Raw genomic sequence first — 23,293 nt, 5'->3', positions numbered from 1 at the left:
TAACATACAATGTAACCAGGAGGGGTGGACAAACAACATGTAACATACAATGTAACCAGGAGGGGTGGATAAACAACATGTAACATACAATGTAACCAGGAGGGGTGGATAAACAACATGTAACATACAATGTAACCAGGAGGGGTGGATAAACAACATGTAATATACAATGTAACCAGGAGGGGTGGACAAACAACATGTAACATACAATGTAACCAGGAGGGGTGGATAAACAACATGTAAAATACAATGTAACCAGGAGGGGCGGACAAACAACAAGTAACATACAATGTAACCAGGAGGGGTGGACAAACAACATGTAACATACAATGTAACCAGGAGGGGTGGATAAACAACAAGTAACATACAATGTAACCAGGAGGGGTGGACAAACAACAAGTAACATACAATGTAACCAGGAGGGATGGATAAACAACATGTAACATACAATGTAACCAGGAGGGGGGGACAAACAACAAGTAACATACAATGTAACCAGGAGGGGTGGATAAACAACATGTAACATACAATGTAACCAGGAGGGGTGGATAAACAACATGTAACATACAATGTAACCAGGAGGGGTGGATAAACAACATGTAACATACAATGTAACCAGGAGGGGTGGATAAACAACATGTAACATACAATGTAACCAGGAGGGGTGGATAAACAACATGTAACATACAATGTAACCAGGAGGGGTGGACAAACAACATGTAACATACAATGTAATCAGGAGGGGTGGATAAACAACATGTAACATACAATGTAACCATGAGGGGTGGATAAACAACATGCAACATACAATGCAACCAGGAGGGGTGGATAAACAACATATAACATACAATGTAACCATGAGGGGTGGATAAACAACATGTAACATACAATATAACCAGGAGGGGTGGATAAACAACATGTAACATACAATGTAACCAGGAGGGGTGGATAAACAACATGTAACATACAATGTAACCAGGAGGGGTGGATAAACAACATGTAACATACAATGTAACCAGGAGGGGTGGATAAACAACATGTAACATACAATGTAACCAGGAGGGGTGGATAAACAACATGTAACATACAATGCAACCAGGAGGTGTGGATGAACAACATGTAACATACAATGTAACCAAGAGGGGTGGATAAACAACATGTAACATACAATGTAACCAGGAGGGGTGGATGAACAACATGTAACATACAATGTAACCATGAGGAGTGGATAAACAACATGTAACATACAATGTAACCAGGAGGGATGGACAAACAACAAGTAACATACAATGTAACCAGGAGGAATGGATAAACAACATGTAACATACAATGTAACCAGGAGGGGTGGATAAACAACATGTAACATACAATGTAACCAGGAGGGCTGGATAAACAACACATAACATACAATGTAACCAGGAGGGGTGGACAAACAACAAGTAACATACAATGTAACCATGAGGGGTGGATAAACAACACATAACATACAATGTAACCAGGAGGGGTGGACAAACAACAAGTAACATACAATGTAACCATGAGGGGTGGATAAACAACATGTAACATACAATGTAACCAGGAGGGCTGGATAACCAACATGTAACATACAATGTAACCAGGAAGGGTGGATAAACAACATGTAATATGCAATGTAACCAAGAGGTATGGAGAAACAACATGTAACATACAATGTAACCAGGAGGGGTGTATAAACAACATGCAACATACAATGTAACCAGGAGGGGTGGATAAACAACATGTAACATAGAATGTAACCAGGAGGGGTGATTAAACAACATGTAACATACAATGTAACCAGGAGGGGCGGACAAACAACAAGTAACATACAATGTAATCAGGAGGGGTGGATAAACAACATGTAACATACAATGTAACCAGGAGGGGTGGATAAACAACATGTAACATACAATGTAACCAGGGGGGGTGGATAAACAACATGTAACATACAATGTAACCAGGAGGGGTGGATAAACAACATGTAACATACAATGTAACCAGGAGGGGTGGATAAACAACATGTAACATACAATGTAACCAGGAGGGGTGGATAAACAACAAGTAACATACAATGTAACCAGGAGGGGTGGATAAACAACATGTAACATACAATGTAACCAGAAGAGGTGGATAAACAACATGTAACATACAATGTAACCAGAAGAGGTGGATAAACAACATGTAACATACAATGTAACCCGGAGGGGTGGATAAACAACATGTAACATACAATGTAACCAGGAGGGGTGGATAAACAACATGTAACATACAATGTAACCCGGAGGGGTGGATAAACAACATGTAACATACAATGTAACCCGGAGGGGTGGATAAACAACATGTAACATACAATGTAACCAGGAAGGGTGGATAAACATGTAACATACAATGTAACCAGGAGGGGTGGATAAACAACATGTAACATACAATGTAACCAGAGGGGTGGATAAACAACATGTAACATACAATGTAACCAGAAGAGGTGGATAAACAACATGTAACATACAATGTAACCCGGAGGGGTGGATAAACAACATGTAACATACAATGTAACCAGAGGGGTGGATAAACAACATGTAACATACAATGTAACCAGAAGAGGTGGATAAACAACATGTAACATACAATGTTACCAGGAGGTATGGATAAACAACATGTAACATACAATGTAACCAGGAGGTGTGGATGAACAACATGTAACATACAATGTAACGTAGAGCCTCCATGCCCATCTGTATCACATCTTGTATCCAAGCTAGAGGCGGTACAACAGGGTACTAGAGCCTCCATGCCCGCCTGTATCACATCCTGTATCCAAGCTAGAGGTGGTACAACAGGGTACTGGAGCCTCCATGCCCGTCTGTATCACATCTTGTATCCAAGCTAGAGGTGGTACAACAGGGTACTAGAGCCTCCATGCCCGTCTGTATCACATCTTGTATCCAAGCTAGAGGCGGTACAACAGGGTACTAGAGCCTCCATGCCCGCCTGTATCACATCCTGTATCCAAGCTAGAGGTGGTACAACAGGGTACTGGAGCCTCCATGCCCGTCTGTATCACATCTTGCATCCAAGCTAGAGGTGGTACAACAGGGTACTGGAGCCTCCATGCCCGTCTGTATCACATCTTGTATCCAAGCTAGAGGTGGTACTACAGGGTACTAGAGCCTCCATGCCCACCTGTATCACATCTTGTATCCAAGCTAGAGGCGGTACAACAGGGTACTAGAGCCTCCATGCCTGCCCGTATCACATCTTGTATCCAAGCTAGAGGCGGTACAACAGGGTACTGGAGCCTCCCTACAAGCGGTCTGTTCTCCACAATAAATGATCCTTTTGCTCTGATATGTAATCACTTTCTTAAATCAACGTTACAATCACAGAGAAAGAAAATTTCATCCATCCAACAACTTTGTCTGATAATGAGTGTGTGACATGTAAGATACAATGTAACCAGGAGGGGTGGATATATGACATGTAACATACAATGTAACCCGGAGGGGTGGATATATGACATGTAACATACAATGTAACCTGGAGGGGTGGCTATATGACATGTAACATACAATGTAACCCGGAGGGGTGGATATATGACATGTAACATACAATGTAACCCGGAGGGGTGGATATATGACATGTAACATACAATGTAACCTGGAGGGGTGGATATATGACATGTAACATACAATGTAACCCGGAGGGGTGGATATATGACACGTAACATACAATGTAACCTGGAGGGGTGGCTATATGACATGTAACATACAATGTAACCCGGAGGGGTGGATATATGACATGTAACAGAGAATGTAACCTGGAGGGGTGGATATATGACATGTAACATACAATGTAACCCGGAGGGGTGGATATATGACACGTAACATACAATGTAACCTGGAGAGGCGGATATATGACATGTAACAGAGAATGTAACCTGGAGAGGTGGATATATGACATGTAACATACAATGTAACCTGGACGGCTGGCTATATGACATGTAACTTACAATGTAACCTGGAGGGGTGGATATATGACATGTAACTTACAATGTAACCTGGAGGGGTGGATATATGACATGTAACATACAATGTAACCCGGAGGGGTGGATATATGACACGTAACATACAATGTAACCTGGAGAGGTGGATATATGACATGTAACATACAATGTAAGGGGTGGATATATGACATGTAATATACAATCTAACCTGGATAGGTGGATATATGACATGTAACATATGATCTTAAGGCGGCTCATACTTACTTAGTATAGTGAGTATTGCTGCATATGTCATAATCGCCATGCTGACCTCCGACCTCCCCACTTGGCAGTAGTACTGTGCGTCATCCGACAGCTCACATCGCTCGATGCGTAGATTGTACTCCCCTGGGGGATTAATGAATACAGGGACCCAATTAGAGAGAAATAATTATATGCGGCACAGCTGAGCGAGGCTCCGGGATACATATATATATATATAGGACCGCAGTACTAATTAATAGTACGCCACCACATTGCCTGTTACATGACCTGCGTGACTAGTGGCTGAATACTAATTACAATGTCGGTCTTACTGTACATTACCACCAGGTGCACGGAGGTGTATAATATCTTGTATATTACACACCTCTCGTTGGTTTCACGGCCTCCATATTCTCTTTATCTTTACTGAGCACAGAAAAGTGGAACGGAGACAAAGGGGGTAAAAGTCACATAACTTGAGAATCCGGATGTGATAACCCTACATTACATGATGAAAAACTATCATAGTGAGTCATGTGACACAAGTGACATCATCGCTGTTATATTTTACATGTATGTCATCACTGCTGGAGTGTTGATAAGGGAACAACCTCTTAGCCCAGGACAGGGAATCTTACTGGGGGTTCTTACCTTTCTGGGGGTCTCCAGTCATGCTGTAACGAGGGAATCCTGGTATCCTCCTATCAGGTCCCAGCAGGAGCCCATCCTTCACCCATTGCACAGTGCCGGATGCATGCTCCACCTCACAGACCAGCTCCTGTGCCGACCCCTGCACCACCATCACGTTGTCCGGCTGGACCCGGAACACCTGCTGGATTCCAGCCGCGCCTTCAAGGAGCAACAGGAGAAACTGGACATTCAGCAGAATATATTGTGGTCATGATATTAGATCTGTACGTCAACACAATGGCAACGAGCAGCAACATCACCGCCCGGCTACCAGCTTAGATACACCTGCTGCATGGAGCTTCTGCAAAACAACCCTGATAACTAAAATAACTAGGGACAAGGACTGGGGCCCTAAAATCCTGAATACAGGGAACACTAAACCACCGGACACCAGGGACTGGGGATCTAAATCATAAGACACCAAGGACTGGGACAATAAACCACTGGACATCAGGAATATGAAGCCACAGGACACTAGGGACTGGGGACCTAAATCAGGAGACACCAAGGATTAAGACAATAAACCACTGGATTTCAGGGATATTAAGACCCAGGGCATCAGGGACTGGGGACCTAAATCATGAGACACCAAGGACTGGGACAATAAACCACTGGATATCAGGGATATTAAACCACAAAACCGGGCATCTAAATCATGAGACACCAAGGATTGGGACAATAATCCAGTGGACACCAGGGACTGGGGATCTAATTTATGAGACACCAAGGACTGAGACAATAAACCAGTGGACACCAGGGACTGGGGATCTAATTTATAAGACACCAAGGACTAGGAAAATAAACCAGTGGACACCAGGGACTGGGGATCTAAATCATGAGACACCAAGGACTGGGACAATAAACCAGTGGACACCAGGGACTGGGGATCTAATTTATAAGACACCAAGGACTAGGAAAATAAACCAGTGGACACCAGGGACTGGGGATCTAAATCATGAGACACCAAGGACTGGGACAATAAACCAGTGGACACCAGGGACTGGGGATCTAATTTATAAGACACCAAGGACTAGGAAAATAAACCAGTGGACACCAGGGACTGCGGATCTAATTTATGAGACAACAAGGATTGGGACAATAAACCAGTGGACACCAGGGACTGGGGATCTAATTTATGAGACACCAAGGACTGGGACAATAAACCAGTGGACACCAGGGACTGGGGATCTAATTTATGAGACACCAAGGACTGGGACAATAAACCTGTTACCGTGCAGGGCGGCGCGGGGTCCGGCACGCCGCCCCGGCTTCGGCTTTGGCGTCCTGGAGCTCTGACGTCAGGGCTTCCCCGGCGACGTGGGGCGGCCGGCGTGCAGCGGCGTGGGCGTGTCCACCCGTAGGGTGTCGGCCGCACTCCTCTCTCTCTCTTGTACCATGAGTGGGGGGTTGGCTCCTCCCACTCTCCGCCCCCAGGCGGAGTTTTGTAGTCATAATGCTGGCAGTGACCTGAGCTCACTGCCAGTTATTGGTTCTGTCAGCTACTAGTCAGTCCTGTCTGCAGTTTCCTCTGTCAGCACCCTAGTTGCTCGTCAGCCTCCTTTTCCAGCTTGCCTGGAGCTAAGTCTTTTCTGTTTGGTCACTCCATCTGCCTTTCCTTGTCGGTAGGGACCGCCGTCCAGTTGTCCGCCTGGGGTTAGCCAGGGTCAAGGCAAGTAGGCAGAGACAGTGGGGTGTGGTAAATTCAGGGCACCCCACCTGGCGCTCAGGGGGGGGGGGGTCAGAGTGCCGTAACATAATAACTGGCCCTTAAACTGTTTTCTATGGAGGCGATCAGCACCCTCGCGAACCAGCTGCAAGCCCTGGTGCCGGTGGTCCAGGATTTATCCGCTCGTATGGCAGCCCAGGAGCAGCGGGGGTTGTCGCAGGGTCCGGACGCCTCGACCAGTCCAGACCCCAAGTGCCCTCTTCCCGAGGTGTTTTCTGGGGAGAGGAACAAATTTTTTGTTTTCCAACAAGCTTGCCGCTTGTTTTTTCGGATGCGCCCCCGTTCATCCGGGTCGGAGGCCCAGAGGGTCGGGTTTATAATGTCCCTGCTGTGGGGCTCTGCCCAGACCTCTGCTTTTTCCATTCCCGAGGGTTCCCTGTGCCTGCAGTCTGTGGACTCCTTTTTTCAGGAACTCGGGAGTATCTTCGACTAACCGGACCGAGCGGGGTTGGCGGTTTCTCGGTTGTTGGCGTTACATCAGGGGTCGCTGTGTGTGGAGGATTATTGCTCCAACTTCAGACGCTATGCGGGTGAGACGGCATGGAACGATAGCGCTCTGAAAGACGTTTTCCTGCAGGGCCTCTCGGTCGCGGTAAAAGACCTGTTGATCTCCCATCCCGTTCCCGGGTCCTTAAAGGAGGCTATGGAGCTAGCGGTGAAGGCAGATAGGAGGCTCAGATCTAGGAAGCAAGATAGACAGGCCCGTAGAATCAGACAGGTCGGTTGTCCTGTTCCCTCTTCTTCCTTACCAGTCTCGGTTCCCGAGCCCATGGAGGTGGACCTGCTGGACCCCAAAGAGCGACGCCGGATTCGATTGCTGCATCATCTCTGCCTCTACTGCGGGAAAGCTGGACATCGGGTGATCACCTGCCCCCTGAGGCTTCAGCGCTCACAGTCGGAACCGGCGGAAAACTCCAAGTCCTAGGCGATTGTAGGGAGGATCGTCTAGGACTTCAGGTACCTTGTCAGGTTAGTTTCCAGAATTTTTCCCGACCAGGGCAGGCGTTTATTGATTCCGGAGCGGCCGCTAACCTGATAAGCCTGTGTTTCGTTAGACCCCTGATGGCTGAATTTGTGGCGCTGAAGACGCCAATTCGTTTTACCAGCACTGATGCTACCCCTCTTGCTACAAGCCTGGTACGATGGAAGACCCCAGGGTTACAATTCACTGTGGAGATTCTCCACTCGGAAGAACTATCATTCCTGGTGATGGAGAAAATGGCGGTAGACATGGTACTAGGGATGCCATGGTTGGCGTTGCACAACCCCCAATTCAATTGGACCACCCGGGAACTGACTCATTGGGGCCCATCCTGCCAGGGCCATCTTGCTCCCCTTCCTCTCTGCTCAGTAGATGCCGCGCTCGTCCCAGAATGCTTGTCTGACTTCCGGGATGTGTTTTCTAAAAGCCTGTCAGAGACCCTGCCTCCCCACAGAGAGTGGGATTGTGGGATAGACCTTATTCCAAATAAGCCCATCCCTAAGGGAGCCATTTTTAACTTATCCTGGCGCGAGCACGAAGCTCTCAAGGCCTATATTACGGAGTCCCTGGCCAAACATCATATTAGGCCATCCCGTTCCCTTGCTGGGGCAGGTCTCTTCTTAGTCGAGAAGAAGGATGGGACATTGAGGCCTTGTGTAGATTATCGGGCCTTGAATCAGATCATAGTCAAGAACCAATGCTCTCTGCCTCTGATTCCTGACCTCCTGAATCAGGTGGTGGGAGCCCACTGTTTTTCTAAACTGGATTTAAGAGGGGCTTATAATTTGATCCGAATCCGCGAGGGGGATGAATGGAAGACGGCATTCAATACCCCGTTGGGACACTTTGAATGTCTTGTGATGCCATTCGGCCTTTGTAATGCCCCTGCGGTCTTCCAGGGGTTTATGAATGTGGTCTTTCACGACATCCTGGGGGTGTTTTTAGTCATCTACCTCGACGACATCCTGGTATATTCTCCTGACTGGGACTCTCATGTGCAGCACCTTAGGTTGGTACTAACCCGGTTACGTGAGTCTGTTTGGCACTCAACAAGTGTCCTTTCTGGGGTACGTAATTTCTCCGACTTCTGTGCAAATGGAGTCAGATAAGGTGGCAGCTATCTCCCAGTGGGTCCGACCAGGTAACCTGAAAGCACTCCAACGGTTCTTAGGTTTTGCGAATTTCTATCGCGAGTTCATTAAAATACTCGGTCATCGCTCAACCATTGACCGACCCTACCAGGAAGGGGGCTGACTTGGTAAGATGGTCACCTGAAGCCCTGGGGGCGTTTGATCGTCTCAAAAGGGCGTTCTCGGCCGCCCCGGTGCTCGTCCAACCTGACCCGCTACACCTCTTCTTCATGGAGGTTGATGCATCTGAGGTGGGGGCTGGATCTGTGTTGTCTCAGGTGGTTAGCGGGAGGGCTGGCTACAGTCCATGTGCCTTTTTCTCACGGAAGTTCAGTTCGGCAGAGCGGAATTACGATGTAGGCAATCGAGAGCTATTGGCCATCAAGGGGTCCTTAGAAGAGTGGCGTCACCATCTTGAGGGCGCTAGACATCCCGTCACGGTGTACACTGATCACAAGAACCTAGTATACCTCGACAATGCTAAGCGCCTCACCGCACATCAGGCCAGGTGGGCATTGTTTTTTTCTAGATTCAACCTCGTAGTGACGTATCTCCCGGGGACTGAGAATGTCAAGGCTGATGCTCTCTCGCGGAGCTTTGAGGTGCCAGAATGTGAGTCGCTGCCTCCAGAAAATATCCTGGAACCTAGGGTTGTGGTTGCGGCGGTGGACTCTGGGCTCATTCCCCGCCTTCGGAGTGCTCAGCAGGACGCCTCACCGGGGGTTCCAGAGGGCTGATGGTTTGTGCCAGAATCATTACGCATCACGGTTATTGAAGAGTCCCACTCGTCAGCTTTCGCGGGTCATCCAGGAGTGCAAGAGACTCTGGATCTCTGCTCCAGGCTCTACTGGTGGCCTGGCATGTCTCGTCAGATACGTGACTTCGTAAGGGGGTGCTCTGTCTGCGCTCGCGGCAAGAATCGCCGGAGGGTCCTCTGAGACCGTTGCCTGTGCCGTCGCGCTGCTGGTCGCACCTTTCGGTAGATTTTATTTCTGACTTGCCAGAGTCACAGGGGTTCACCACCGTTCTGGTGGTGGTGGACCGTTTCTCTAAGCTGGCCCATTTTGTGGCGTTAGAGAAACTTCCTTCGGTGATTGAATTTGCTCAGGTCTTCGTTAAAGAAATTGTTCGCCTCCATTGAGTCCCTGAGAACATTGTTTCCGATCGGGGGGTTCAGTTCGTGGCGCAGTTTTGGCGGGCCTTTTGCAGAAACCTTGGGACTTCGCTTTCATTCTCCTCAGCATTCCACCCGCAGACTAATGGTCAAACTGAGCGGAAGAACCAGGATTTGGTGCAATATTTAAGGCTGTTTGCAAGTGAAAAGGCTCATCGGTGGGTTGAATTTCTGCCGTTGGCTGAGTTTGCACTGAACAACCGTACCAGTTCTTCCACTGGGGTCTCTCCGTTTTGGTGCGTTTATGGCCAGCATCCCCGTTTCCTTACTTCTCTTCCTACCCCGTCTGCCTGTCCTGCAGCTAATGTCGCCACTGATGAGCTGCAGGGGGTATAGAAGAAAGTACAGAAGAATCTGGAGGTAGTGGGGTCTCGCATGCAGTTGCGCAGTGGGAGAAGCCTCTCAGTTTCGGAACCTTACAGGGTGGGTCAGAAGGTGTATCTGTCATCCAGGAACCTAAGATTGAAGGTCCTATCCTTAAAACTGGCGCCGCGCTTTGTAGGCCCTTTTTCCATCACGCGAGTAATTAACCCGCTAGCGTACGAACTTAAGTTGCCAGCCACGTGGAAAATGCATAGGGTTTTCCACAAGTCCTTGTTGAAACCCTTTGTCCCTTCGGTGAGGGGGTCAGAGTGCCGTAACAAAACCAGTGGACATTGGAGACTGGGGATCTAAATCATGAGATTCCAAAAAATTGCTAGACATCAAGAACTGAGATGCTAAATCTTTGGACATCAGAAACTGGTACAATAAAGCACTGGACACTAGGGAATAAAAACCAGTAGATACCAAGGATCGGGAGAACTATAGCATTATACTCTAATCCTCTTGACACCAGGGACAATAAACTACTAGACACCAGGGATTATTTACCACTAGAAAACCTGGAACTGGTAATTGGGACATCAAATCACTAGACACTGGGGATTAGGTCACTAGATTAGTGGAAACTGGTTACAATGGTAAAGACCAGATACTAAGGCAATACATACCAAAGACGATACTATAAACCACAAGACAGCATGGACCAGAAACTAAGCTTATACACACTAGAGACCAAGCCAATAAATATCAAAGAATAGAGTATATACCACAAGAAACCAGGGACCAGGCACTAAACGAACAGACACCATGGACCACACACCATGGACCAGGCACCTAGCCAATAGACACCATGGAATGGTCTATAAACCACAAGACACCAGGGACCAGGCACTAAGCACTGGTCCCACACACCATGGACCAGGCACCTGGCCAATAGACACCATGGAATGGACTATAAACCACAAGACACCAGGGACCAGGCACTAAGCCTATAGACACCAGGGACTGGAATATAAACCAGGGACTGGGCACTAAATCAATAGACACTAAATAGACTGAAGTACATACCAAAAGACACCAGGGACCAGGCACTAAGCCTATACATACCAGGGACTGGTTACAAAGCCAATAGACACCATGAAACAGACTATATACCACAAGACACCAAGGACTAGGCACTAAACCAATAAATGTCAGGGACTGGAATATAATCTGCAAGACATCATAATAAGCCAATGAACACCTGTGGACCAGGTACAAAGGTAATATAATACCAAGGAATGGACTATAAAGAACATGCCATTAGGGATCAGGATCTTGGCCACTAGACACAAAGGACTAGACTATAATCCATAAAACACCAGCAACTGGACACTGAAGCAACAGACATGAGGGAGTGGGCTATAAACCACAAGACACCAGGGACTGGACACTAAAAAACTGGAAACATGGAACTGGGGCACTAAATGGACTGCATACTACTAGACAGCTCTAAGAAAAAATAGGACACAAGGGAGTAGATAATCCAACGCTATACATACCTCCAAAAATACCGAGACAGCAGGTCAGGATGACTGTGACAGGTTCCATGTCCCTCCCTTACTGGATGGTATCTGTGATAATACATCAGACAATTCAGGAATCACACGAGTGCAGCTCTGGAGTACAATAAAGGTTAAGTAATGTAGTGCATGGCTCCACCAGCAGAACAGTGAGTGCAGCTCTGGAGTATAACAGGATGAAACTCAGGATCAGTACAGGATAAGTAATGTATGTACACAGTAACTCAACCAGCAGAATAGTGAGTGCAGCTCTGGAGTATAATACAGGATGTAACTCAGGATCAGTATAGAATAAGTAATGTAAGTACACAGTGACTCCACCAGCAGAATAGTGAGTGCAGCTCTGGAGTATAACAGGATGTAACTCAGGATCAGTACAGGATAAGTAATGTATGTACACAGTGACCCCACCAGCAGAATAGTGAGTGCAGCTCTGGAGTATAATACAGGATGTAACTCAGGAGCAGTACAGGATAAGTAATGTATGTACACAGTGACTCCACCAGCAGAATAGTGAGTGCAGCTCTGGAGTATAATACAGGATGGAACTCAGGATCAGTACAGATAAGCAATGTATGTACACAGTGACTCCACCAGCAGAATAGTGAGTGCAGCTCTGGAGTATAATACAGGATGGAACTCAGGATCAGTACAGGATAAGTAATGTATGTACACAGTGACTCCACCAGCAGAATAGTGAGTGCAGCTCTGGAGAAGGTTGGGTGTGTGAGAGCTCTGCAGGATCCAGGGTGTGGTCACCAGTAAGAGGAAAGCTTACCCAGCCAAGTCTACAGGTGCTGGGCTTGCTCCAGCCATGGAGTCCCAGACCTCCTCCCTCTGGCCTCGGTCGGGGGGAGGGAGGACTGCACCCCAGGAGGGGAGAACACCTGGTCGGAGTGGCAGCAATGTCACCCTGACTCCCCTGGAGGAGCCCAAGAGGACCCGCAGCCAGAGGAAGAGAGTGGAGGACCATGCGGCAAAACAACGTTTGCAGGCAAGTTGGGCTGATCGCAGGGAGGGCGAGTCTGTAACGGATGTGGCATCACGCATTGCCAAGTATATGAAGGACTTTGGGCATGTCGGGAGGCAGCTGAATAAATATAAGCAGGAGCTGCACGTTGCCCGCTATGATGCGGAGCGGGCCAGATCCCGCACCAGGAAGTTAGCCATATCGCGGCAGATTGAAGCCTGTGAGGAGGCCATTGAGTTTTATGCAGAGGAGAGGGAAAGGATTCTGCAAAGAAGCGGGCCTTTCAAAGAAAAACTGTTAAACGACGAAAGGTTTAGCAAAATGGCGTCGGTGAGCAGCGCTGCTATTAAAGAGCGCTCTGCCAGGTGCTCAAGCAGCAGCACAGGCGAATCAGACAGTGCTGAGGATGGGCGAGCTGGGTGCTCTGGTGAGCAGCAATCGTCGCTGCCAGGTGGGACTACTGGGCCCAGCATTCCAGCTGAACAGGTCAGCCTGCCCCCCACGTCAGGCGAATCTGACCAGGAGGACACCGACGACAGCTGCAGCAGCAGTGGAGAGGGGGCGCTGATAATGCGGCAGATACAGCTGCAGGAGTCCCCAGAGAGGCTACAATCCTGCTACTTTGGAAAGGATTTGCCCCCAGAAACCTCAAGCAAAAAGAGGAGGAAAAAGGAAAAAACGTATATTCAAGAAAAGTTCGTTTATGTCACCAAGCACTCTGGTTTGGCTGAAAAGTCAGACCAGGGTGGTAACCCTGAGCTCCTAGTCCCGGGCTCTATGGTGGGTCCGGTGCAGGGGACTGGGGAAGAGAGGGTTAATGCGGCCCAAAACTCCAAGCCCACTTGTGCTAGTAGTGGGAATGGAGGAGTAAAGGAGGTGGAGAAGAGCGTTCGGAAAGCGAAGAGTCGCGGCCAGTCCAGAGGTGCTGGCGCTGTTGGTCACATCCCAGTGGGAGGGGGGCGTGATCCGGCGCCAGGTCCCACCGGTGGTAGCTTAGCTGTCCCCCCTGTGTCCCTAAAGCGCCTTTCCGGTGCAGAGGGGACGCAGGGGGTGGTGGCTGGGTCTGCCGATCCTCCCACACATGGTAAACATCCTTCTGCTGCTGGAAGGAAAGCTGGGGGAACTGCAAATCCAAGAGTGGCTAAGGTGGGCGGAGCTACAGCCACCAATGTCAAAAGAAATGTTGAAGTACATCTTCAGCCACCCACCAAAGGTGCCATGGACTTGCCCTCAGGGCATAAAGAGAAAATTAAGAGTAAAGGTAACATGGGTCCTGGTCCAGCAGCTAATGGAGAAGTGAGTGCGGTAATGGATGCGGCTGTTGGTACCCCTGCTGCCCCTGTTCCTGCTGCCCCTGTTCCTGCAGGAACAGGTGTCCCCGATTCCCCGGCTGGTATGCCACCTTTTGTACGGGAGGGTGGGGCTTTGGAGGGTAGTCAGGGGGTGGGTCAGGATCCAGTCGCCCCTCCAGCGGCGACAACATCTGGTAGAAGTTATGCCAGTGTCGCCGCTGGAGGGAGGGGGGATGCGTCCTCCTCGTCTTTGGGCTCTGGGGACGGCGTTTTGCAACAGCGCCTCCTGGAGGCCTTGAGGAGGGGGGAGAGCTCGATGAATGTAGGGGGCAGAGTTGTGGATTTGTCTCTCTGGGTGGAGAGACATGGTCTTGGTGCCTTCCGAGAACAAAGGGGGGAGACCGTCTGGTCCCTGCCGACAACCGGGCAGGACATTGGCCGTAGGAATGTGGCTCGTCTTCAGTGGAGAGGCAATGACGCGTGCCCATCCAGGAGTAAGGTGGTGGAGCTTCTGCTGAAGATGGGTTTCAGGGCAAATGACATCTATGCCCTGATCCATCCTTATGGCACGTCTGAGTTCGACATCAGCTTTGCTCGCCCGGAGGGCCTGGAGCTCTTCTGGGGGAATTATGAGCTGATGAAGGACGAGCCCGGCTGGCGCGGTTTCGCTGCACAAGTGGTAACCCGCCAGACTGGAGTCAAGAGAGTGACCGTTTTGACTCGTAACGAGTCCCTCTCTTGTTATGATATCATGACTTGGATAAGTCGGTATGGAGAGGTGGTGGATATGCCCAATAAGAACCGGGACGAACACGGCATCTGGTCCGGAGCCTGGACGTTTATGGTGAAACTTAAGCGTTCAGGGAATTCGGTGGCCCACATACCATCCGCGGCTTTCCTTGGCAGGGATCGTATCTTGGCCTTCTACCAGGGGCAGCCGAAGCTCTGTCACAAGTGCGGCGACCCCACACATTTGAGTGCAGCCTGTAACGTCATCAAGTGCGCTCTGTGTGGCGAGGTAGGTCATCTTGCGGCATCTTGTACAGAGATTAGGTGTCACCTGTGTGGTGACCTCGGTCACCCATTCAGTCGCTGTCCACGCTCTTTTGCCAATGCGGTCAGGGCCCCAGCGGAGGAGAGCCGTGAGGTTGCTTCTGCAGGGGAGGGGACCAGCAGAGGCGATGGAGCCCAGGAGCCAAGGAAGAACAAACATGCTGGGGCAGCCAAGCTAAGGCGCCAAGAGAAGCGCGGAAGGGGCAGGGAGCTGGTGGAAACCCAGGTGGCAGGTGGGTCAATGCTGGCCCCTGCTCCGGATGCAAATCATGTGGCTGAGGCTCCAGGGGACAGGGAGCTGGATGAGGAGGTCAGGAGGATCCAAAGGGAAGAGGATGCCACTTATTCAGATTCTTCCCACTATGAAAGTGTGGGTGAGGGCAAGGATGAGTGGCAAAAGAAAAAGCGCAAGCAGGGCTCCAAGAAAATGAAAAAAAGGGAAGGGAAATCTTCCCCTGCAACGGGCCAGGTGCAGGAAGGCAATCCAAACTCTCCTCTTGTTGGGCTCTCCAACAGGTACCAAGCTCTCTCGTCCTCGGAGGAAGAGATGCCTAGGACAAGCGTGGGGCCTACAGGGGGTGCTGAGCCTTCCTCTTATGGGGGTTTGGTGACCTCCAGGGGGAGGGCTGGCCCAGAGCCCAGTGACAAGGAGGACGAGGTCGAGGAGCCCCTTGCCATGGACCTTTCAGTGTCCAAGAAACGTGGCAAGGGGTCATCCTCAGACCCGGATGAGAAGGGGGGTGGGAAGAAGAAAGCCATCTAACTCAATCACCAATGATGGCGGCACCCGCTCCGTTGACGCTGGCATCCATTAATGTTGCCAGCATTAAATCTGATATGGCTAGATTTGCGGCCTTTGATTTTCTCGGCCACGTTGAAGCTGACATTTTGTTTTTGCAAGAGACCAGGCTGCCAAATTTGGCAGCTGTGCATAAGGCAAGGAGGGAATGGAGGTCTGGTCCATCTTACTGGTCTCTTGCGGCCGAGCCATATAGCGGAGTGGCGGTACTTTTTACCGCAGCGGTTGAATGCCGACGGGTTATCGAGTTAGAAATAGGGAGGTGCCTGATCCTGGATGTTCTCATGAAGGGACAAGAGCTTCGGCTAATCAACATCTACGGTCCCCAAACCAAGCGGGACCGCAAAGATCTCTTTATGAGGATCAAGCCGTACCTTTTTACCAGTCGGCAGGTGATCTTTGGGGGTGACTTTAACGCAGTCACGAGGACCCGTGACAGGGGAGGCTCCCTAGGCAAGCTGACTTATGATAGCGTCGCGCTTAATAGCATAGCTAGCGAAGCTCGCCTGGTGGATGTCCACATCCGGCACACCCCAGGCCACACGGGTTTCACCTATTATAGAGGCGAGTGCAGGTCTAGAATAGATAGGTTTTATTTGAAGGAGGAAGCCATCTCTTCACCAGTTTCTGTTGTTGAGGTAGAATTCTCCGACCACTGTCTGATTTTGTTTTCCCTGAATGTTGCAGAGACCCCCCGGATGGGTAGAGGCTTATGGAGGCTGAATTCATCACTCCTGGAGGAAGCAGAGATAAGACAGTCCTTTGAGGATTTTCTGCAGAGCCAGGTACCATTACTGGATCTTTGTAGCAGTAAGTCAGAGTGGTGGGAGATATTCAAGATCAGGGCTGCGAGGTTCTTCCGCCAGCTCTCTAGCCTCAGGAGCCTGAGTAAGTATCGTCTTTATCAGGGCCTGAGGAGGAAACTCGAACATCTCATCTCGACTGGAGGTAGCCGCGAGGAGATCTCCAGAGTGAAGTCTTTGCTCAAAGGGTGCCAGTATAATAGGCACGCATCTTTGGTTTTTGAGAGGGACTTCGGGAAGTACCACTCACCTGACCCTTACAGAAACTGCAAGATGTCAGTGAATCGTAAAGTTGTCACTGGACTGATCGACGGTACGGGATCTCTGAACAGGTCCAGATCAGGGATTCTGGAAGTCATCAGATCCTTCTACTCGCACCTTTTGAGGAAGAGGGATCTAGATCGAGATGTGATGTCGGCTTTCCTGGCTGAAGCTGTTCCTGAGCCAGGGGATGACATCTTCCTTAATGTTTTGACAGAGGAGATCAACATAGAGGAAGTTAAACTGGCGATTGATGGGCTTGCGCTCAAAAAATCGCCAGGACCGGATGGCTTAACATCTGAGTACTATAAGACCTTTAAGGACCTCTTGAGTCCCCTCTTGACTGAGGTTTTCAATGAGTGTCTTTCCTCGGACACTCTCCCAAAGTCAATGAGGAGGTCGGCTTTGGTCCTTCTGTCAAAGGGTAAAGACTCGAGCCGTATTGAGAACTGGCGTCCCATAGCGCTTCTCAATACGGACAGGAAGGTTCTGGCAAAAGTGCTGTTTAATCGGCTGGTCAAGTTTGCACCCCGGCTCCTCTTGGGCGCCCAGCATTGCTCTGTTCCAGGCCGTAGCACCTTTAGTGCTGTTCTAGGTGTCCGGGAGGCAGTGGAGCAGGGTAGGGCTGGTCACTGGGAGGGGTACCTGCTGTCCTTGGATCAGGCCAAAGCGTTTGATCGGGTTAATCACGAGTACCTCTGGTCTGTTCTTCTGAGATATGGCCTGCCAGTGGGGTTTGTCAATTGGCTCAAGACATTGTACGCGGGGGCTGAGACTTTCCCGCTAGTGAACGGTTGGGTCGGCCACCCATTTGAGGTTGGGTCTGGCGTCCGTCAGGGTTGTCCTCTGAGCCCCTTGCTGTACGTGTTTGCCATTGATCCTTTCCTTAGGATGATTGATGGTGGGCCTATGGCGGGGGTCGGGATGGATCGGGCGGTGCCGGAAGCCGCCCTCAGGGTGGCAGCGTACGCTGATGACGTCACCGTCTTTGTATCCTCGAGGGGGGAGGCAGAGTACGTGATGGCAGAGGTGGATCGCTACTCGGAAGCATCCGGGTCCGGCATCAACTGGGATAAGTGCGAAAGTCTCTGGTTAGGAAGGGGAGATCCTACATTTAGTCTCCCGGACACCCTTCCAGTGCCCCAGGACTCGGCTAAAGTTCTCGGCATCAAATTCGGCCGGGGAGATTACCCCATGCAAAATTGGGTGGTCAGGCTCGATGGTGCCACTCAGAAGGTGGCCCAGTGGAAGGGTTGGTCTTTGACCCTTCGGGAAAGGGTTAACCTGATCAAAACATACCTGCTCCCTTTATTCATCTACCTGGGCAGCGTATGCATTTTGCCAGAACCTCTCTGGACCCGGGTCTACAACCTGTTCTTCCTAATGTTGTGGGGGAACAGGTTGAACCTAATTAGGAGAGATGTCACATATCGCACGAGGAGACTAGGGGGGTTATCTATGGTCAACCCCGTGGTGTTTCTCGTAAACACCTTTGTTAAGATCAATATAGGCAACCTCTGGCAAGAGAGGGCTCCTCCGTGGGTATTCTCCTGTTGGGGATGGCTTCGGCCTTTCTTCCAGGAATGGGAGACAGGAGGGCGAGTGAAGGATCTTCGCACGCCGCACGGGCATCTTCCGGCTTACGCTACCGTGGTTCTGAAGATGATACGTCGGTGGGGTCTGGGGATGTGGGAGATCAGAACTCTGTCGAGGAAACTCCTCGATAAGAGGGTTCTGCTGACCCATTTCCAGAAGCCCCTGGCGCTCAAGGACTGCCCAAGTCGGGACCTGGAGGGAGGGTTACGTTTATTGAATTCTGACAGGATCCCCTTGAAGTTTTGGGACTTGACTTGGCGCTGTTTCCACGGGAGACTGTATGTAAGGGGCAACTTGAAGAGCAGGCCACTGGTGGATAGGGGTTGCCCCCGCCAGGAGTGCAGCAACGTACTGGAAAGCATGGAGCATTTCCTGCTTCAGTGTCCCTTTAATACAGAGGTGTACAAACGGGTGGGAGCCTCCATTGGTTGGCCCAGGTTGGCACGCCTCTCGTATGCGGAATGGGTCTATGGGGCATTCGGGGACCTTGGTGGCAGGGACCGGTGCACTTTATTCTTAGTCAGCCTAGTGGTCAGGTTTCACATTTGGAACGCACGGTGTTTAGTTTCGACGGAAGAGAAAATCCTCCCCGTGGATGAGGTGAATAGGAACATCCTGGGTGACCTGGTGAAGGTGCGCTCTCTGGATTATGAGAGGTTGGGCACGACTAAGGCCTCTCTCCTATGGAGAGGGTTTGTATTTCGTTAGGGACAGTCTTCTTATTGTTAGGGTCTTTGTAGGGACAGAATAGGGAGAGGTAGGGACAGTTTCTCTGAGGGTAAGTTTTAGGGAAGGAGTAGGGACATTGTAGGGACAGATTAACTATAGGGATAGTTTTTCTCTATTTGGTCGGTGCCCGGCTTATCATATCCAGTCCTTGTGGAGGGCTGAGTGTGACACTAGTAGAGTTTTTGTTTTTCGGTCAAAGATGAAGTATGTACGGCTGCAGGTAACTGAACCTTAGGCTTTCGGGTACTAATATGTAGTGTTGGTTTGTAGTTGTGTAGTATAAGAAATGTTATATGTTATGTTATGTTTTGTTTTGTATATAGGGCTAGGGGTTATAGATAGGTTGGGTGGGGGTTTATTGGGGGGAGGGGGGGGGGGGGATTTATGCCTCAGCCGTAGCTTGACACGTCCCGGACAATGAACACTGGGCACGGACTGTTGGTGCGGGCGTGGCCCTCAGGCTGCGGCGGGCAGGGTGTGTGTATGCGGTGCAGCTCGGCTCGTCCTGGACATAGACATTGAGCACGGACTTGGGATGCAGGCGTGGCTCCCGTGGCTGCACCGTAGGGGGTTGTTTGGGGTGTGTGGTGGTTTGGTCTGGATATAGGGTTAGTTTAGGATTATGTAAGGCTTTATTCTTTAGGTGGCGGGCATTAAAAAAAAAAAAAAGGTATTGGGTTGTTCTTATTATTGTTATTATTATTACTTTTGTTGTTGTTTGCATTATTATTATATCATTGCTTCGGTTATTAGTCAAGTTTTCTTTCTTCTTTCTTGGGATTTCAGGCTGGATCCTGTGAGCTAGGGATGTTTTCTCACATGTGTGTATATTGTTATATGTAGTATGTAGTGTATATGTATTGGTGAGGATGGGTGAGTGTAGTTTGGAGTGCAGGTTGGTGTAGTGTGCGGTGTGTATTATTTGGACCAGATGGACCTTTTGCTTTTGTTACTTTGTCCTGAAGTAAGGCAAAGTCCAGTTAATATAAGTGATGATTTGGTTTTGCTTTATGTTTGTCTTATGCCAAGTGAGCGATATTTATGTTCTGTTTATTGTTATGTTTTTTACTTTTATAATAAAAGATCTACAGGATGTAACTCAGGATCAGTACAGGATAAGTAATGTATGTACACAGTGACTCCAGCAGCAGAATAGTGAGTGCAGCTCTGGGGTATAATACAGGATGTAACTCAGGATCAGTACAGGATAAGTAATGTATGTACACAGTGACTCCACCAGCAGAATAGTGAGTGCAGCTCTGGAGTATAATACAGGATGTAACTCAGGAGCAGTACAGGATAAGTAATGTATGTACACAGTGACTCCACCAGCAGAATAGTGAGTGCAGCTCTGGAGTATAATACAGGATGGAACTCAGGATCAGTACAGATAAGCAATGTATGTACACAGTGACTCCACCAGCAGAATAGTGAGTGCAGCTCTGGAGTATAATACAGGATGGAACTCAGGATCAGTACAGGATAAGTAATGTATGTACACAGTGACTCCACCAGCAGAATAGTGAGTGCAGCTCTGGAGTATAACAGGATGTAACTCAGGATCAGTACAGGATAAGTAATGTATGTACACAGTGACTCCACCAGCAGAATAGTGAGTGCAGCTCTGCAGTATAATACTGGATGGAACTCAGGGTCAGTACAGGATAAGTAATGTATGCACACAGTGACTCCACCAGCAGAATAGTGAGTGCAGCTGTGGAGTATAATATAGGATGTAACTCATAGTTTGTAAAGCTTGATGAAGCACCCTAGGTAGATTTGAAAGCTCGCTATCACATCATGTATCTTTGTTAGCCTTCAAAAGGTATCATATCTACAAGATTACTTTGTTTCTCACACTGAGAACAATGACATCATGAAGATGTTTGGGCGCATTAATGGAGTTGGGGGGGTGTAGCTCCAGAACTGAAGGACATGGACAGTCAACTCCTCAGACAAGACTATAAACCTGTATTACACATTTGGGAGCCACCTGAACAGTGTGTCCATATAGAGCAACACGGCCCCCAAAAGAGCAACTAATGAAAGGAATAATTAAAGAAGGGAGTAATGACCCCGGAGACCGATCAGTCACATCAGTGAGGAGACTCTCACCGCAGATATCACATCAAGGTTATACCACATTATACCATAATGATTGCTCTCAGTCTTTGATGCGGATACAATGTAACATAATTATCTCATCTCATTGTGAAGGGTTTTCAAGAAGCTGATACAAAGGAAAAGAAGATATAAAGAATTAATCTCCCAAGGGTCATCAGATGACCTAAAAGTATCAGCTCCTGAGTCATCCTCTTGTATGGATGGCTGATAACATGAATGGTCACCCTGTGTAGTTTGTCACCCAACTTTGTATAGACATTACATTGATTCTCAATTGTTATACAGAGTTACATTTCTATATTGTTACTTTGTGTCAGTCTTAACTACAGTTCTGGCATTCTACTCATGAACCAGGTAGCTCAGTATGCACAGTGATCTAAATCCCTCCCAGATAGATGACTGCTCCAGTGCTTGGAATTGTGGGAAAACACTGGATTATGTGATTTATTAATGATAAGAAGAAGACATGGCGTGATATAACACATAATGTACTCTGTAATAATGCTGCACCTGTGAGCGCCATTTACACAGCATACCACATTTACTGGATGCAGGAGGGGGTTAGAACAAACATTCTACAGAAACAAGGGGATTTAAAGGTTATTTTTTCATTAAAGTTAGATACTTATGATGGTGCTGGAATGTTATAAGAAGAGCAGCCTATATCAGACATATATGATGTAAATGCCTCTGGAGGTAATATTAGTACTGGAGCGTTATAAGAGGAGTGGCTGATATCACTTATATGGAGGTTATTTCAGTGCTGGAGTGTTATAAGAGGAGCGTCTGATATCACATATATGATGTAAATGTCTCTGGAGGTTATATTAGTATTGGAGCGTTATAAGAGGAGTGGCTGATATCTCATATATGGAGGTTATATCAGTACTGGAGTGTTATAAGAAGAGTGGCTGATATCACATTTATGATGTATATGTCTCTGGAGGTTATATTAGTACAGGAGCGTTATAAGAGTGGCTGATATCACATATATGGAGGTTATATCAGTACTGGAGAGTTATAAGAGGAGCGTCTGATATCACATATATGATGTAAATGTCTCTGGAGGTTATATTAGTATTGGAGCGTTATAAGAGGAGTGGCTGATATCACATATATGGAGGTTATATCAGTGCTGGAGTGTTATAAGAGGAGCGTCTGATATCACATATATGATGAAAATGTCTCTGGAGGTTATATTAGTACTGGAGCGTTATAAGAGTGGCTGATATCACTTATATGGAGGTTATTTCAGTGCTGGAGTGTTATAAGAGGAGCGTCTGATATCACATATATGATGTAAATGTCTCTGGAGGTTATATTAGTACTGGAGCGTTATAAGAGTGGCTGATATCACATATATGGAGTGTTATAAGAGGAGCGTCTGATATCACATATATGATGTAAATGTCTCTGGAGGTTATATTAGTATTGGAGCTTTATAAGAGGAGTGGCTGATATCACATATATGGAGGTTATATCAGTACTGGAGTGTTATAGGAAGAGTGGCTGATATCACATATATGATGTAAATGTCTCTGGAGGCTATATCAGTATTGGAGCTTTATAAAATGAGCAGCTGATATCAGTTACATATGATATAAATGTCTGAAAGTTATATCAGTACTGGAGTGTTAAAAGAGGAGTAGTTGATATCAGTCACACATGATATAAATGTCTCTGATATCAGCTACTCTTTTAATGCTCCAGTACTGATATAACCAGTCACATAGGATATAAATGTCTCTGGTTATATCAGTACTGGAGCTTTATAAAAGGAGCGGCTGATATCAGTCACATATGATATAAATGTCTCT

At 48.2% G+C, this 23,293-nt stretch overlaps 1 protein-coding gene across 1 annotated transcript in view; it reads right to left on the bottom strand.

Moving 5' to 3' along the window:
- Positions 1-23,293, bottom strand: part of NPHS1 (NPHS1 adhesion molecule, nephrin) — a 78,478-nt gene that overhangs the window by 54,762 nt on the left and 423 nt on the right. Inside the window, exons 2-4 of the mRNA XM_066606415.1 lie at positions 11,829-11,900; positions 4,913-5,110; positions 4,283-4,405 (exon numbers count right to left, since the gene is read on the bottom strand). Of these exons, the coding sequence (XP_066462512.1) occupies positions 4,283-4,405; positions 4,913-5,110; positions 11,829-11,877 (370 nt within the window). The 5' untranslated portion in view covers positions 11,878-11,900. The remainder of the gene's footprint in view (positions 1-4,282; positions 4,406-4,912; positions 5,111-11,828; positions 11,901-23,293) is intronic.

The sequence above is a fragment of the Eleutherodactylus coqui genome, chromosome 6, assembly GCF_035609145.1.
Source record: "Eleutherodactylus coqui strain aEleCoq1 chromosome 6, aEleCoq1.hap1, whole genome shotgun sequence".
NCBI lineage: Eukaryota > Metazoa > Chordata > Amphibia > Anura > Eleutherodactylidae > Eleutherodactylus > Eleutherodactylus coqui.
The sequence above is the reverse complement of the archived record's forward strand: the minus strand, read 5'-3'. Positions and strand labels throughout refer to the sequence as shown.